Source organism: Tachypleus tridentatus, chromosome 7 (genome assembly GCF_004210375.1).
Source record: "Tachypleus tridentatus isolate NWPU-2018 chromosome 7, ASM421037v1, whole genome shotgun sequence".
Classification (NCBI taxonomy): domain Eukaryota; kingdom Metazoa; phylum Arthropoda; class Merostomata; order Xiphosura; family Limulidae; genus Tachypleus; species Tachypleus tridentatus.
The window spans coordinates 16,835,508-16,853,963 of record NC_134831.1 but is presented as its reverse complement, the minus strand read 5'-3'; the positions used below and the strand labels follow the sequence as shown (position 1 = coordinate 16,853,963).

Genomic DNA, 18,456 nt, shown 5'->3' with positions numbered 1-18,456 from the left:
TACTGGGTAGAGCCATCTTTTTTCTTTATAATAGCCTAATATTATTAGGGTTCAACAAGGTGCGGTAAACCTTAGGGATTTTGGGCCGTTCTGACTTTATAGCATCACTCAGCTCTTGCAGATTTGTCGGATACAGTCGTGCTGCGAACCTCCTGTTTCACCACATCATAAATGTTCTGTATTGGATCGAGATTTGGAGACTGTGTAGGCCATTGGAGTACATTGAAGTCTCGGTGATGTTCGTGGAACCAGCTTGAAATGATGCGTTCTTTGTGACATGGCACATTATCCTTTTGGAAGCAGCCATTTGAAAACGAGTATACTATGCCCATAAAGGGATGCACATGGTCAGCAACAATTCTCAGGTACGTTGTGGCATTCAAATGATGTTCAGTTGGTATTAAGGAGCCTAATGTGTGCCAAGAAAGCATTCCCCACCCCATTACACCACCAGCAGCCGTCTGTACCATTGATACAATGCAGAGTGGATCCATAAATTCATGTTGTTTAGAACTTCCACTCAGTGGATTTTTTTTTCATACCATTCTCTGTAAACTCCAAAGACATTAGTGCGTGAAAATCCCAGGAGGTCAGCAGTTTTTGAGATGCTGGAACCACCACATCTCACACCAACAATCATTCCACTGTTAAAGTCGCTTAGATAACGCAACTTCTATATTCTTATGTTTGGTCGGGAACAGCTGAACCTCTTGACCATGTGTGCATGCTTTTTCATTGAGTTGCAGCCACGTGATGTGCCGTTTGGCTATTTGTTAGGGAGTAGGTGTACCTAATAAAGTGGTAGTTTGAAATTGTACCAAGAAATGCACACATTAGAATTACAAGGAAAATAAAATCCGCTCAGAAGGTCCGTTCTGTTGTTTTTATTATTCTTTTGCTAACTTACAACAAAAACAGCTTGGTATATTGTACCTAAACCTTTTGTAGGATAATAAACAAGGTACTGCAAAGGTCGTAGGAGTACTAAAAGGTGTAATTATCTCTTCTATATTTTACCTCGGCTTAAAACACACAATAATTCTAGCGTAAATGTTGATAACACTACTTCTTGAAAATAGCTTTCTTACGCAATCTCTTGTATCTTTCAGAAGCTTACGTACGAGGTTAAATAGGAATTACCAACCAATAATAGAGGAACATTAGATGAATGTAACACGTACCTACTCAATGCTTTGTACACTATACAGTCGGTATCTTTAGGGAACCAACTCCTATATTATGTATGAAGAGAAGAAGTAAAAATAATGTACATATAATATTAAACTTTATTACACACATTTGTATGAGGTCATCCCATACGTAATGTCCAAAAATTTAATACAGAAAGTGCATCATCATTTCTGTCTTTGTAGAAGTCTTTAATCACTAAAATATGTAGTAGGACGTATATAGAAATGTTCAGACAAATAAAAGAAACCAACCCAACTACACCTTTTAGATCACTACTCAAATAAACTCTTATGAACATGGATGTGTCTGAGAAGCACAATGGGCATATAATACTTTATGTGTTTTAAAAAGGCAACAGAAACTAACTAAACATTCAAGGTGTTTATGGTGAGGAGGATCTCAATGAAAGTTCAGATCAGGTGACTACAGCTTAAGTGATGCGTCATGTTCAGGTCGTCCTGCTGAGTTTAATAATGACTTGTTGCTGGCTACAATATTGTGCTGTAACAGTTGAAGAACTAGTACAGAAGCTTAATTTAACCCATTCAACAGTTCACCGTTATCTGCAACAGTTTGGAAAGGTGGCAAAACTTGGAAAATGGGTTTCCCATGACTTGACAGAAGCCAACCTTAGAGCAAGAGTGGACATTTGCACTTCTCTGCACTCTTATGAACGTAACTCACCTTTTTTTGGAGAGTTAGTGACTGGAGATGAAAAGTGAATATATTATAAATATGTTGAGTGCAGGAAACTGGCAAAAGCACAGCCCAAAATAGACCTCCACTCTAGGAAAGTCTTGTTAAGCGTTTGGTGGGATACTGATGGTGTGATCTACTTTGTGTTGCTGCCACTCAATGTAACGATTACATCAGGCTTCTGTTGTCAACAGTTAGAGTGCTTGAATGGTGCACTGAAAGGAAAGATGCCTGCTTTGATCAATTGTAAAGGTGTTGTGTTACCAGGATAATGCACGGCCGGCCCCATACAGTAAGGATCACATCTGCAAAGATTGAAAAGCTAGACTGAGAAAAATTTCCACATTCTCCTTATTCTTCAGACCTTGTCCCATCTGATTATCATCTGTTCCGAAGTTTGCAGAACTATCTTGACGGAAAAGAGCTTGGAACACATGAAGATGTCAAAACTACCCTCTCTACATTATTTTCCTCAAAACCCCAAGAATTTTATAGAAGTGACATTCAGAAGCTTGTGAATCGTTGACAGGAAGTAATGTAATAATAATGGAACATACATTATTGATTAAATAACATTAAACGCGATTGAAAGCTTTACTCTTTTCTTGAACCTAAATCGGACGTTACTTAAGGGATGACCTGATAGAATAATTACTTTAAAAGAAACGCGAGCGAATTTAAAGTGATATTTTGTACACGTTTTATTTATAAAGACAACTTTTCTACTCGTAATATGTTATATGCGCTTAGTGAGCGTTGTGTCTTAGGCTAGACATATTTAGTCATTACTATGCATTATATACAAAGAATTTAGTTACAAATAAACTATAATTGTTCACTATATTCTCAAATAATCTCAATGACAATATCTAGCTGCAGCTTAACATTTTACATCTCGAACTAATGCGATCAAATAGTCAAAAGCTACAGTAAATCATCATGAACCGTATTAGCTGGCTACTAGCTATGTATATTATCGTTACAATGTATAAAGTTAACTACTATATAACGTAATCTTTACCACACTGGACATGAAAAAGCCAGCAAACAAGATAAATAAAAATGGGGAATTCAAAAGCCTGCAAATAATACCTTAAAATGTAAGTAGAACAAAACAAGATTTGGAGATACTGTTGGCATTATTTACTCAAACTACAAACCCTTATTTTGGCACCTTGTTGTTACCTACTATTACAGGGCTTTTGGTTGCTCAACGACATGCTGCAGTACAAATCAGGATTAGATCCCTGTAGAAGGTATTGAGTAGCAGTCAATTTCAGATTTTTTTAATACTGATTTCCATGTCGCTGTTGTTTTTGTTTTATTAGCTGTCGGAGGATGTTGATATTTAATGTAAATGTGCAGTTTTGTCGGTTTACAAAATAAAATAACAAAACATAAACAAAGCGTGTTTAGTGTTTAACGTTATCGAGTTTTGTATTATATTTGTTATGCGTTTGCGACTTATTATGGTCTCACGTGTTCCAGTTTATTTAGAACATCCGTGTGGCAATGGCTCTCTGTACTATTAATTATTTTCCATTAAAATATAGCTTCTGATAAACTTGTAGATATAAGCGTTTAATATTCACGTACGAACGATTGTTTCGGCGAATTAATGTGATTAAGCCGATCACTTTTCCCATAAAACTTCACGTTTTATACAAAAATAAACTTATTTTTAACGTTTGATAGGGAGTGTTTATACTTTTGGACATTTCTACCTTTACCATTTTACTTTTTTTTAAGTATAAACTTTTCCATGGAATTATTATTTATCAAAGTGAAAGTTTTGAATAATTAAACAACGCTTCTGTAATTAATAGGCAGTTAGCAGCCAGACATAAAAAAAGTAATCTTTATTTTTTTTAAGAAATGCCCTTTCAGCCTTTAATGTGTTATATTGTGGCGATAAATTCCAATATTCGATTATAGTAGCCCGAGATTTTGCGATGGGTGGTGATGACTAGCTGCTTTCTCTCTAATCTGTCAATTCCAACTCAAGTAGCTTTGAGCGAATTTTAATGGACAAACGAAACCTTATGAAAAATAACAACCTATTTCCTATAATGATCGAACTTAGTCTCAGGAGAACTTCACTTTTTTAATTGAACCATTATTAAATGTGTGAGACAGGAAGTCCAGAACTTGGTGTACTAAAGTATGATGGCTTGGAAGATCACCTGTTACAGTTTGTGTGTACATTCAGCAATTTGTCTGTAACCCTCGCACAAGCGTCACGATACTCGAGTGCATTTTATTTCAGTGTTAGTGCATGCATATCCAAGCTTATGCCGGAGAATATTTCCGTCTTGTATCACTTGGTTGAAGGTGCAGCAAACTGATTTTTTAGAAAAATAAGTACGCACTGTTGTTGATATACATCTCACGAAGTTGACGGTTCTGTTTTAGTTGCACTTTTTAAGTAATAAAATAATCATTGCAGAGGGTATATCAACAATAACTGCTTTATTGTGCAACTGTTTTTCACCACAAGCCTTTATATTCCTTCCCACACGTTTAAAGTTCTTAAGTTACTTCTATTTACATTGCAGTAAATACAGATTGACGAAGGCCGATGCTTAAACATGCGCTAACAGAGTTTAATTTGCCTTAAACTACGGATCGAAGCTGGAAGGCCATAATTTCACAACTGGTAATTACGTTGCTTGAACCAAGACGCCAACCATGTGTTTCAGAGTTGAAGAAAAAAGACGAGGATCTGTCACTGAGGTCAAACCGAGTTAACGTTGAATAACATTTAATATGTGCAGTGTTTACCATAATACAATTTAAATAAATGTAGTGGGCGTTCCAACCTGATATTACATAATAATAAACTTGATTAACCAGTGTATAATATTCCAGTTCAGGTGAGATAAATGTAACCTCTATCCCTGTAACAGGATGCATATTGACGCCAACTTTCGTGTAGGTGACTGATCAGTCAATACACAGAGACACCTACAGGAGTACAGTGAATATTACTAATCAAACAAGGATATATGTTCATTACTGTGATATCAGAAAGAACACGGACTTCGTTTAATGCAGACAAATCTAGATGGTTTGAGGATTTTGAAAAATTATTTCTAAAATTTAAAACCCTCTGAGCTATTAAATATGCAAGTGATTTTTATTTACGTACTGCTACGAATTTGCTAGTTCAGAAGAAATACTCAAAATCTTTCAAACGTTTCCCCCCTCATTCTGCCGGTTTCCCCTTTCCCCTCTAAATACCCCTTTGAGAATAGAATGTATTATGCTTGATACGTTTGTAATGTTTTGCTTCATTTTCACCTATCTTTACGGTTTTGCAATCAATAAATTAATAAATGTTATAATAACCGGTACAGAAGCTGTACATCTAACATGGTACTAATTCTACCTCATTTGAAAGCTTCACGTTACTTGGAAGCTAACTGATTAAACTGTTATTTTTTAGTTCTATCTTCAGTTGCGCACTGGAGAACTTGATACCGTTTCGATGAAAACCTCCGTATTTATCGCATTTCGCGGCTTGATTTCATTCTTGTCTCGATCCATTGTGTTTACACTTGTAAGTACCGGCTTTGTATTCTGTTTGTAGATCTCAGCTACGCCAACTTAGTCCTGTCTCATTTCTGTATTGTATTCTCAAGATGTCTGGTATTGGTATTAAAACTAATTAAAACGGCAACGGTCAGTTGCAAACTCTCTTCGTTAACCTGAAGATGACATAAGAAGGTCGAAACGTTGTTGTGTGCGCTATCTTAATAAAAGTGTTAATATCAGCCGTCTTGAGAATATGTTTTTACTTCTAGTGGGTTTCTTGTCATCACAAATTCTTGTATTGTACATGTAGGTCTTGGTCGTGTCACATTTCTGTATTGTACATGTATGTTTCGGTCCTGTCACATTTCTGTATTGTACATGTATGTTTCGGTCCTGTCACATTTCTGTATTGTACATGTATGTTTCGGTCCTGTCACATTTCTGTATTGTACATGTATGTTTCGGTCCTGTCACATTTCTGTATTGTACAAGTAGGTCTCCGTCCTGTTACGTTCTGTATTGTACTTGAAGGTCTCAACTGTGTCATCTTCGTCAACTCATGATCGTTATTGTACTTTTAAGTGTGAGTCATGTTGTGTATTGTGCTTGTAGATCTCATCTATGTCATCTTAGTTAACTCATGATCGTTATTGTACTTGTAGGTCTCTGTCATACCACGCTCTTTATTGTAGCTGAAGGTTTCAGCCATACTATCTTTTGTTAAACTGTGTCTTTCTAAGCTGGCATTACATGACTATAGTTAATTATATTTGTTGTAAGACACTGGTATTACACCTAATATATTTTAACACTATACCCATTATTCAGACCCTTGGGTATTTTAAAGAATAGCAACTGTGTATAATAGTATTTCAACCACACAATATCGGCCATATATCCATTACTGACCTGATGAGCTCTCTACTAAGTGAAATGTGTTATCGGCAGTGGCTATAACGGACATAGTGTGGTTGAAATACTGTTAAACCTTCTTCTTGTTATCGAAAACCTGTAGATGAGAAATGTGTTCCATATGTAATGAGACCAATACCAGTGTGTTGTGACAAGTGTGTTTACCTACCATATGTTTTCTTTTTGTAAATCTCATCTATTATGTTTTGTATCTTGATTATATATCTTAATCTTACTGTATTTTCTTTCATTGTTTGTGTAAGTTTGAACCATTACATTATCTGTTGATGACTAGCTGCCTTTCCTCTAGTTTACTACTGCTAAATTAGAGACTCCTAGCGTAGATAGTTCTCGTGTAGTTTTTCGCGAAATTCATAACAAACCAAACAATGATATCTCTCCTTTCCTTGAACGTTTGGGTGTGTTAACTATGCATTTAAAATAAATTACGTTAACGTTTTCGTAATTCATTGCACGATAGTTTTGTTTAGAAAACAACTTAATTATGTAGTTTATATAAACGCTTTTTGCTTTAATGGGTGGTTATTTTAATATTGCGAACTTGAGTGGAGTGGTTATTTGATTGCATCACAGTTTGATCTGTTATGACGTTCACTTCCACTATCTGGCTGGTTATGTTAAATTTGCCTGTGCATTTCAAAACGTAGGCTGTTTTGTGTCATGTATTAGACATAATACACGTACTATTGTTCATTAGTGTAATGTTTTGTACGTCTGGCTTTCTCTCTTTCCCAGTATTAATAAAGTAGGTCAAAGCTTTGCAGCACGTGGAAATAACTGTAATGTGCAAACGAATGAGACATCTCTAGATTACGGTAAAAAACTGAGATCTAAGCTCTAAGAATGTGAGAGAAGTTTGCTTAAAAATTGCTCTCGCTTATAGGCAGATGTGTTAACTTATAACACATTTATAGTAAATAAAAGAAAAAATAGTACGATGAAAATTTTTACGTATAACACCTCTGTTATGTTAAAAAAGTAACGACAGGGAAGACGTTTTCGCGTGTAACATATGTATACCACTGAAAAAAGTAACGTCAGGGAAGAAGTTTATGCGTGTAGCATATGTATACCACTGAAAAAAGTAACGTCAGGGAAGACGTTTTTGCGTGTAACATGTGTATACCACTGAAAAAAGTAACGTCAGGGAAGACGTTTTTGCGTGTAACATGTGTACACCACTGAAAAAGTAACGTCAGGGAAGACGTTTTTGCGTGTAACATGTGTATACCACTGACAAAAGTAACGTCAGGGAAGAAGTATACGCTTATATCACTTTTTTTTACTACTGCTAATATATGTAATATCAGAGAAGAGTATTTTGTATATAAGATATACACTATTAAAAAGAGTAGCATCAAGAAGAAAAAAAAGGTTTTTATTTATAACACATTTTTACTGCTAAAATTAATTCCTTCAGAGAAGAAAGTTCGCGTATAGCACTTCTGTACTCCTGGAATGAGCAACGTTCGTGTATGATATTTCTGTTCTGCTATGGTGGAATCAGAGAGAAAGAGTTCAATGCATTGCTTAATCAGAGGTGTTCACTGTACATCTAGTATTGGATGTAATTTCTTTCTATTTTGTACTAGGCAGCAAGTCATAGTTTCAAGAACCCAAATTAGCTACTACTTTAGCTTACACAAGTGGAAAGTACTCGCAGAATTCGAAGCTAAAGCGCGCATGCCTAGAAAGGAAACAAAACATATTCGAATACGTTTTATTGGCCACATATCTAATGATTTATTTTTTCGTCCTCTTAGTGTAATACGGTAACGAAGTCTCAAGAGGGTAACAATGGGTTTAAGAATACAGCATGCAAATTTATATTTCGAAATTACACAAGCTTTAAGTGAATATTGCCACAGGTGTTTCATTTTCTCATAGTTCTGAAATATACAAGTCATACATTTTAAGGCACATGTATACATGAACCATAACCCTGAGTAATGTACCGTAAACCTTGACACGCAGCTGAAGCGTACTGGAAGTTATTTGGAAGGTGTATTTTACAGCCGTTTATCTAATACTTGTTAATAATTGTTATACGAAAGGCTAGCATGCCCAGCCTGTACCAGGTGGTCGAGACATGCCTTTGAAAACGTGCGGGTAGAAAATATGGAGCTATATAGCTGATAGTATCTGTTCCCAGGGTACAATATTCTTGAACTCAGTGTGAACTCTCGTGTTAGGACTTTGCACTTGTTTCACCTGAGCAGCTGTATGTGAGGTTTCTCGTATATCTTATGGCCTTTTTGACTTCACTGCATATTATGAATTCTTCGTTGTGTCTGTTAGGTACTGCAAAAGAAGTATTCTCACGCTGCGCTGTTTAGATTTTTTCATAAAGTACAAACAAGGTATTTCGAGATACAATTGTTTACTTTTTATTTCATAATGTGTATAGAGAACTTCGCAGACGCGGCGTGACTAGATTTGGTTTAAAGCTATTGCAGTGAGTAAGGGGTTTTAACCTGAGTTCGAAAACCTCTACTGACAAACAGACAGTCTACGTTTTTGCACACCTTTCCATGAATTGTCAAAACTGATACATTCGTTGGATTAACACACACACACACATACATACATATAGAGGAGTTGGGTATGTGATTCTACGAAAAAAAAAGAACAATTTGTATTTTTACGTGTAACAATTATATACATGGCTTATTGGTGCAGCATGAGATGTAACACCTAAAAACGTAAAATTATATATCGAAAGAAATGTTGATCGAACTGCTTATTGATTTCCTCTTTGTTATATAACATAATTTTACCAAACAGAACCATAATAAGCAGCTAAACATTGAGAATTTACTTACAATTAAGTGAAATAAGTTTTTGATGCAACATTGACTGGCACTTCAGTTTATTCTGAGATTAACAAATATTCAGTCCTGTGTACTTTGATGTATTATACAGGGATTAAGAATTACCAGTCCTGTGTGCCGTATACAAAATGTTTAAACAATATGAGACGGCGATGTATTTTACAGGAATTAACAATTACCAGTCCTGTGTGCCCTTTACAAAATATTTAAACAATAGGAGACGTTGATGTATTTTACAGGAATTAACAATTACCTGTCCTGTGTGCCGTTTACAAAATATTTAAACAATATGAGACGTTGATGTATTTTACAGGAATTAACAATTACCAGTCCTGTGTGCCGTTTACAAAATATTTAAACAATATGAGACGTTGATGTATTTTACAGGAATTAACAATTACCTGTCCTGTGTGCCGTTTACAAAATATTTAAACAATATGAGACGGCGATGTATTTTACAGGAATTAACAATTACCTGTCCTGTGTGCCGTATACAAAATATTTAAACAATATGAGACGGTGATGTATTTTACAGGAATTAACAATTACCAGTTCTGCTCGCTATGTAAAAAAAAATGAAACTCTGTGAAGCGCTTGTTGAAAATGAAGTAGCATCATTGTTATTATATTCATAATTAACTTGTGAAGCATCAATATTGAAGGCCGTGCAGTGTTACAAAATACATGCACAAATGCACTGTATCTCTTTATATCAGAAAACGTAATAAATCAAAAACATTATTGATTTTAAAACAAGATCAATGGTGATATAGCTTGGTATTTTATATGGTAGGGAATACGGAGATAATTTGGTTGATTGGATTCTGGAAGTTTTGCCAATATAAATTTTGTTTTGGGCTATGAACGAATAATCTATTAATCATAGCAGGTCCACACAAAGCTAGCTTAACAAAGGATTGGAACATCGTAATAGTATTGGCATGGTTGGTCGTCAGTGAGGAAATTGACTAAGCTTGATGCTGTTACTAACAGCGCGATTACGAAAGATTACATACACGTGATATTATTATGATATATAAATAAAACAAAATGAAATTTTCAATTCTTTGTTGTGTTAGCCCTTATTAAAATAACGAAATCAATGGGAACATTTCAACAATGGCGCTTCTGTTGCTAGATGTCCAACGCTGTTGTTAAGCAGCGTGGAAATAAGTGATGGTGCGCTTGGTTGAATTTTCTTAAACACAAGGTGCCTCATTTGATGACGTCAGGAGGACTCAGGTTTGATAAAATCAACAAAAGGAAGAGTGAAAGAGTTTCCTTTGAAAGGAGAGAAAATTGAATTATTTTTCTTTGTTATTTACGCTTCTCCTTCCTTAAACAAGAGAAATGTCTTCTTGAAGGATTAGTAACTAGATTTTTACCAAGTATTTAAATCTGATATCAACAAAATTTACTTTGTGAGATTGGTTTCCCAGTTTTGGTCCTGTTGCTTGAAGGTAGATTCGATGACACTTTTATATTGAACATTTTATATCATTTACGCTAAAATCAGGGGTTTGATTCCCCTCGGTGGGCTCAGCAGATAGCCCGATGTGGCTTTGTTATAAGAAGACACACACACTTATATCATCTAACTTATTGATAGTTTGAATCTAAGTAACCCAGCTGCCAGCATTTTATTGGTAAAATTAAATGTTATAGAAAACTATGAACTGACCAGTTTAAGAGCCAATAATTTTCACATAACAGTGAAAATACTATAATATATCGTCTCTGTATGTATGTGTTTAAATATAATAATATCCATGTGCTTATTAAATAAATAAGTCGTGCTTCAGTGACGACGTACATCAATAGAAATTTATATCTAAGTTTTTTTATCAGTCGTCCAAGGTCAATGGTTTGGCTAAGCTCAGTCGTTTTTAAGTGGTTGTATGAGGGCTTTTTAGTCACATGTGCTAGTACAAATTTTCAGTGGCCAAGCGTATTTATCGGGCTAATTGAGCGGAATGAGCATATAATATGCACAGTGTAAACTCGAGATGTGTTCTGTTCTTTGCATATTCATCTACGATAAATAGCAGGGTTTATTTTTTTTTTTTTGTTGTTGTTGTTGTTAGGTTTTGCAGCAGTGTTCGGATGGACGTTGGAAAGGCATCATTTTTCCTAAAAAACACACATCTCGGACAGGTTTCTTTCCAGCAACTGCTGTTCAGCTTCTTGACCGACCAGGTAATTCACTACTCCTTGTATTTTTTCTTTAACACTGTATTAATAGTTTGTTAGCATATGCGAAACTTGAAGAATTCTATTGTGTCTTTGATATTGATGCAACGTTTTTGTAACTCAAAATTTACTAACAGATTTTTATAACTACAAAACCAATACAGTTTTGTTTTCTATAATTTTGAGGTTTGAGTTTTCTGCACATTTCTATAGAATCTACACTACATGACCGAAAGTATATGGACACCTCTTCTAATTAGTGGGTTTGACTCTTTCAACCACACCCATAGCTAACAAGTGCATAAAATCAAGCACACAACCATGTAATCTCCATAGAGAAACATTGGCAGTAGAATGAGCCGAACCGAAGAGCTCAGCGACTTTCAACGTGATACTGTCATAAGATGCCACCTTTCCAACAAGTCAGTTCGTAAAATTTCTGCACTACTAGAGCTGTCCCGGTCACCTGTAAGTGCTTTTACTGTGAAGTAGAAACGTCTAAAAGCAACAACAGCTCAGCCACGAAGTGGTAGGCCACATAAGCTCACTGAATGGGACCGCTGAATGCTTAAGCGCGTAGCGCATAAACATCTTCTGCCCACAGTTGTAACACTCACAACCGAGTTCCAAATTGCCTCTGGAAACAATATCAGCACAAGAACTGTTCGTCGTGACTTTCATGAAAATGGTTTATATGGCCAAGCAGCCGCACACAAACCTAAGACAACCATGTCCAATGTCAAACGTCGGCTGGAGTGGTGTAAAGCACATCGCTATTGGACTCTGGAGAAACGTGTTTTCTGGAGTGATGAATCACGCTTCACTATCTGGCAGTCTGACAGATGAATCTGGATTTGGCAGATTCCAGGAGAACTCTACCTGCCTAAATGTATACTGTAAAATTTTGTAGAGGAGGAATAATGGTCTGGGGCTGTCTTTCATGGTTTGGGCTAGGCTCTTTAGTTCCAGTGAAGAGAAATCTTAATGTTATAGCATACAAAGACATTCTAGAGAATTGTGTGCTCACCAACTTTGTGGCTAGAGTTTGGGGAAGGCCCTTTTGTGTTTCAGCATGACAATGCTCCCGTGCACAAAGCGAGGTCTATAAAGACATGGTTTGCCGAGGTTGGTGTGGAATAACTTGACTGGCCTGCACAGAGTCCTGATCTCAACCCAGTCGAACACCTTTCGGAAGAAGTTGAACGCCGACTGCGAGCAAGGGATTCTGGACTGACATTAGTGCCCGATCTCACTGAATAGGACTGAATCCCCGCAGCCATGTTTCAAAATCTAATGAAAAGCCTTCCCCGAAGAGTGGAGGCTGTTATAGCAGCAAAGAGGGGGGGGACCAACTCCGTGTTAATGCCAATGGTTTTGAAATGAGATGTTCAACATGTACATATGGGTGTGATGGTCGGGGTGTCCACAGACTTTTGGCTATGTAGTGTAGCTATATACAGTGACAGTTCGTGAATGCCACTAATTAATGTATTTGTGTAGGATCTATATATCTGCCGTTGTAGTTCGTGAGTGCCACTAATTATTGTATTTTTATGGAATCTATGTATGCATTGTGGTAGTTCGTGAATTACCCTGTTTAATATATTTGTATAGAATCTGTATATCTACAATAGTAGTTCGTGAGTGCCACTAATTAGTGTATTTGTATAGAATCTATATATGTACAATTAATAATCTGTGGGTGCTACAGATTAGTGTTTTTCTATAGAATCTGTGCTGTGGTAGTACGTGGTTCCTCTAGTAATAAATGTAGTTATCAGAATATATTTACACTGCTGGCCAAAAACTTAAAACAAATGAACGTGAAGAAAAAATATGCATTTTGCGTTGTTAGATTCAACCACTTATTTTAGTAGAGCTTCGAAAGATGAAAATAAGAAAAGGAAAAATATTTTTTTTTTTTTAGCATTTAACAAGGAAAATGTGAACTCGATGAAATTAGCCTATATACTATATATAGTTTACCGAATCGTTAATCGGTAAACACATAACGAAATTTAGTTATTTGTGTTCAAGCATTAGCGTTGCCAACATCTCCCCACTGACATCTCCTGTGTTACATTGGGTAAAACATGGCAAAGGCTGCAAAGCAGACAGAGTTTGAACGGGGCAGAATTGTCGAGATGCAAAAGCAATCTCTCTCTCAACGTGTCATCGCTGGTGAGATTGGGCGTAGTAAAATTGCTGTTGCAAATTTCTTAAAAGACCCTGAGGGATACGGAACGAGAATTTCAAGTGGTCGGCCAAAGGAAGTTTCGCCGGCGTTGAGCAGGAGGATTCGACGGGTTGTCCGGCAAGACACCAGCCGATCGTCGAACCAGATTAAGGCCCTTACGGACGTAGAATGCAGCTCAAGAACAATAAGACGGCATCTACGAGAGAAAGGCTTTAGAAACCGTAAACGTCTTCAAAGGCCACGCCTTCTTCTACACCACGAAACAGCTCGGTTAAACTTTCAGTGATGTCGAGAAAACCCACTTGTAGAGAAATATATATGCAAAAACGGCTCGTTTGGGTTGAGAAAATATTTTACATAGAAGAGCGAACAACGTTTCGACTTTCTTCGGTGAACCTGACGATGACCGAAGAAGGTCGAAACGTTGTTCGCTCTTCTATGTAAAATATTTTCTCAACCCAAACGAGCCGTTTTTGCATATATATTTTTCGGTTAAACTTTGCTGAGAAGCACCAAACATGGAATGTAGAAAAGTGGACGAAAGTTTTGTTCTCTGATGAGAAAAAATTTAACCTGGGTGGTCCAGATGGCTTCCAACTTTACTGGCACGATAAGGATATCCCACCGGAGACATTTTCTACACAACACAGTGTAGGGGATGCTTTCTCCTTCCATGGAACAATGGAGCTTCAGGTTATACAGGGGCATCAAACAGCAGCTGGCTACATTGGCATGTTTGAGAGAGAATCCTTATTGACTGAAGACACTCGCTTGTGTGGAAATGACTGGATCTTTCAGCAGGATAACGCTGCAATCCACAATGCCCGCAAGACAAAGGACATTTTCATGTCGAATAACGTGATTTGTTTGGACCATCCAGCGTGTTCGCCCGAACTGAACCCCATTGAAACTGTTTGGGGTGAATGGCAAGGGAAGTCTATAGAAATGGACGTCAATTCCAAACAGTGCATGATCTTCGTGAAGCCATTTTCACCACTTGGAATAACATTCCAGCCAGCCTTCTGCAAACTATTGTCGATTGTATCGACTATGCCAAAGCGAATGTTTGAAGTTATTCGCAATGACGATCGTTGGGCATTTTTACCCTGCTTAGGACTTCTTTTTGCTATGATCTTAAACTTTTGACCAACTAGTATTTAGACCAATTTTATAGTGTTCACACTTTCCCTATTAAATACTAAAAAAAAAATTATTTTTATTTTCCCTTTTCTTATTTTCATCTTTCGAAGCTTTACTCAAATAAGTGGTTGAGTCTAATAACGCAAAATGTGTATTTTTTCTTTATGCTCATTGGCCTTAAGATTTTGGCCAGCAGTGTATATGCACATACAATAATAGTTCATGAGTGCAACTTATTAATGTATTTGTGTAGAACCTAAATACTTACCGTGATAGTTCATAAGTACCACTAAAATATGTATTCGTATAGAATTTACATATCTACAATAATAGTTCGTGGGTGCCATTGATAAATATATTTGTATAGAATCTCTGTACGTGATATTTCGTAAGCTCCACTAATTTATATATTTGTATAGAATTTGTATACTTAACATGATAGTTCGCTAATTGTATTAAAAGTGTATTTTGTAACGGATTTACTATTATATATTTATTTTGATACCGACGTTTATGTAAATGAAGCTTATATTTATAAATGCATGTAACTCATACAGTTAAATGTGTATTGTGAGATTCTCGCCTATCCCCTAAATTTGTAGAATATTTTCGAGACTAAGAATCAACAATATATGTTTTCGAAAACGCTTGCGTATTGCTGGGCCAACTGGAATTTCTGGAACCTGGGAAACTGTAACTGTGGTTAATGCTTATTAATTGGAAAACTACAGATATTTGACCAGGAACGTTTATACATTTCGAACATTACAAACCACTTGACTTCAGTGGATTACCATTGGACGTTAGTATTTCTACCAAGACACTGTATAACTTAGTGGTGAAAAACTCGTATGCGATCAGTGAAAAGCTCGATAGTTAATAATCCGTTACTCGAAAGTAATTCGTTTATCGTAAACCGTCGATAAAATATTTAATTCCAGACCAGATAAACACTCAATACTGTTTGTAAGTTTGTAAAACTTTTTTATATTAAAATATATTTGTGTTAAGAAGGAAAATTCTGTGTATCAGTCTTGTTGGTAAACGTCATAAGTTTGATACATCTCTACATTTAATTAACTTTTCAATTTAAATTAAGATGTAACTCAGTTTTAGACTATTTATATTGGAGACTCGTCCGAAATAATTTATAAAACGTAACAATTTGTATATAATCTATGCATCATCTACAGTAAGAGTTCGTGAGTGCAACTGATCATTGTGTTTGCATAGACTTTATGTACTTACCGTGATATTTCGTGGACGTCACTAATTAGTAAATGGATTGTTTAGCGCCATCTGACTATTCACGTGTGACTAGGTGTCAATGGTTTTATACACAGTTTCTAAAAAACGTGACAGAACGTCTTAGCAAACTATTCAGAAATACGAATAAAAGGCGTAACAAAGATACATATATAAACTCTTACGCTATCCGATATTGTGAGCGTACCGTGTTTCTCCGATAATAAGACCTACCCATAAAATAAGACCTAGTGTGATTTTTGGGGATAGTTTTAATATAAGCCCTACCCTTAAAATAAGCCCTAGTTAAGAGTGGCAGGAAGAGGAAAGAAATTTATTAAAAAAATTAATTTATTAATTAGTTTAATAGTTAGTTAATTAGTTTGTTTAAGTATTAATCAGTTAGTTTAATAGTTTTACTTTGTAACTTCATTTTTTTAATATATCAAAATAAGACATCCCCCGAAAATAAGCCCTAGTGTCATATTTTGGAGTGAAAATTAATATAAGCCCTGTCTTATTTTCGGAGAAACACGGTAGTTCAAAAATACTTTCTGTTTGGTCGGCAGTAAGTCTGTGGCTTTCCAACGCTAAAATCCTAGTTTCGATTCCTTGCAATGGACAGTGCAGATAACCCAAAGTGTCTTTGCTCAAAATAAACAAACAAGCACACGTTGAGATAAATTAATGTTGGATATGAAAGGATGTGAGAATCATTTTTGAACATATTTTGAATATGATATTAATTTGAGAATGGTCCCTCACAGCTGACTTGCCGAATTTGGTTACCGAACTTCCTACTCAGAAACGCAAAGTTTTTGTAACTTTATGCCGTACTCTACTTTTGTGTTATCTACTTACTGTGCAACGGCGAAGTTTTAACCCTTCGCACGACTATTTTTGACCCTTCTTTGCTGATTTAGTAAGCTAAGTAGTTTTGCTCACGTGATAACTTCCAGTTTGTTCGGTAAATGAATTTATGTAACGGGAAGCTTAAGAAAGAAACTTGTATTGAGATATTTTTTTCGAAAATGAACATGAAACGACAGTTGTTGTTCTGAGTTAACCTCATTCACACTGTGTGCGTCCACTCATTTGCTTGAACACGGAACAAGATCCCCGTTCTTCAAATACTTAAATCCGTATTTACTTCCCCTGGAGGTAACTGAAATATGATATATGTAGCAGCTGCTAATTTTCTTTAGGCATAGATAAAAATGTATACGGCGTTAATCCCTGTTTTTCCATATTCTCAGGCATATAGTAACTGCTTCTTCCAATGTATTGCACCGGATTATCAAATAGGGCGCCATTATTTTCTGGCCATTATGCGGTATCGGGTGAGAAGTGAAGTAAATTTCTGTCGTGTGAGTGGGGCTTTGTTGTTTGAGTGTACGAATCAATAAAGCGCCTACGAAATGGTATACACACATATTTTAAAAGAAAATTAATACTAATAGAGTTAGATATCTGTAATTATCATGTATAAAATATTTTATGTCCGATAACTTTCAAATATTAATATTTGAAATGATAACATAGAGCATTGGCTTATATAAAGATGTGTAGTAATTACAATTCCAGACCCCTGCGACGTATGTTATCTCACAGCAAACCTGTTTAACCCTGGTATTAAATGAAAGGTCTCGTCGGCACTGAGTGAATATGCTTTTACTCGTTACTTCTTAAAATTAAAACGTTATATTTTCAACACAGTATTTGCTTCACATAAAATGTAGTGAGTTAAATCGATAATATGTGTCTTTATGGTTTGAATTGTAAATATATCTAACGACAGTTATATTAACTACCAGAAAAACATAGAAGTAGTTAATTTCAGGCCTTGGTTAAGGTCGTGACGTTGAACATCTATACCCCTCCTAAAAAAGAATGGCTTACAATTGATATTGTATAAAACAATCTTTCTCTACCCTCCCATCAATGCCTCCTTCCCCTCCTCCGTGGCTCCTATGGACGCGTCTGAGTTTTATTACAGGTTAACTTGTCGTGCATATTACTTTACAACGAAAAGGGGAAGACGTTTGTCTGACGCTGACAGCTCTTAAAGAGAATGGATTTTTAGATGTAGGAAAAAAGGTCACTTAGGCTTAATTCGTTTTCCACACTTTTCTTTTAGTGCAGCCTAATAGCTACCTTAAAACAGTTATAAACTTATAGGTGATTTAACAATATATATAGATATATCTGCAGTCCTGGCACGACAGAAGAAATTTTGTTTGCTACCAAATCTCCAACTGGGTTAATATATCAACTATGAAGGGGTCTGGCATAGCCTAGCGCGTTAAGGCGTGTGCTTCGTAATCTGAGGGTCGCGGGTTCGCGCCCGAGTCGCGCCAAACATGCTCGCCCTCCCAGCCGTGGGGGCGTTATAATGTGACGGTCAATCCCACTTTTCGTTGGTAAGAGTAGCCCAAGAGTTGGCGGTGGGTGGTGATGACTAGCTGCCTTCCCTCTAGTCTTACACTGCTAAATTAGGGA

The 18,456-nt window shown here is 36.2% G+C and overlaps 1 protein-coding gene across 4 annotated transcripts in view; it reads left to right on the top strand.

Annotated features, from left to right (window-relative positions):
- The window catches only part of LOC143255207 (caskin-2-like), a 277,737-nt gene that overhangs the window by 205,088 nt on the left and 54,193 nt on the right, over nt 1-18,456 (top strand). For all 4 annotated transcript variants that reach the window (XM_076510498.1, XM_076510500.1, XM_076510499.1 and 1 more), the window contains one exon: nt 11,270-11,381. In XM_076510498.1, coding sequence (XP_076366613.1) covers nt 11,270-11,381 — 112 coding nt within the window. The remainder of the gene's footprint in view (nt 1-11,269; nt 11,382-18,456) is intronic.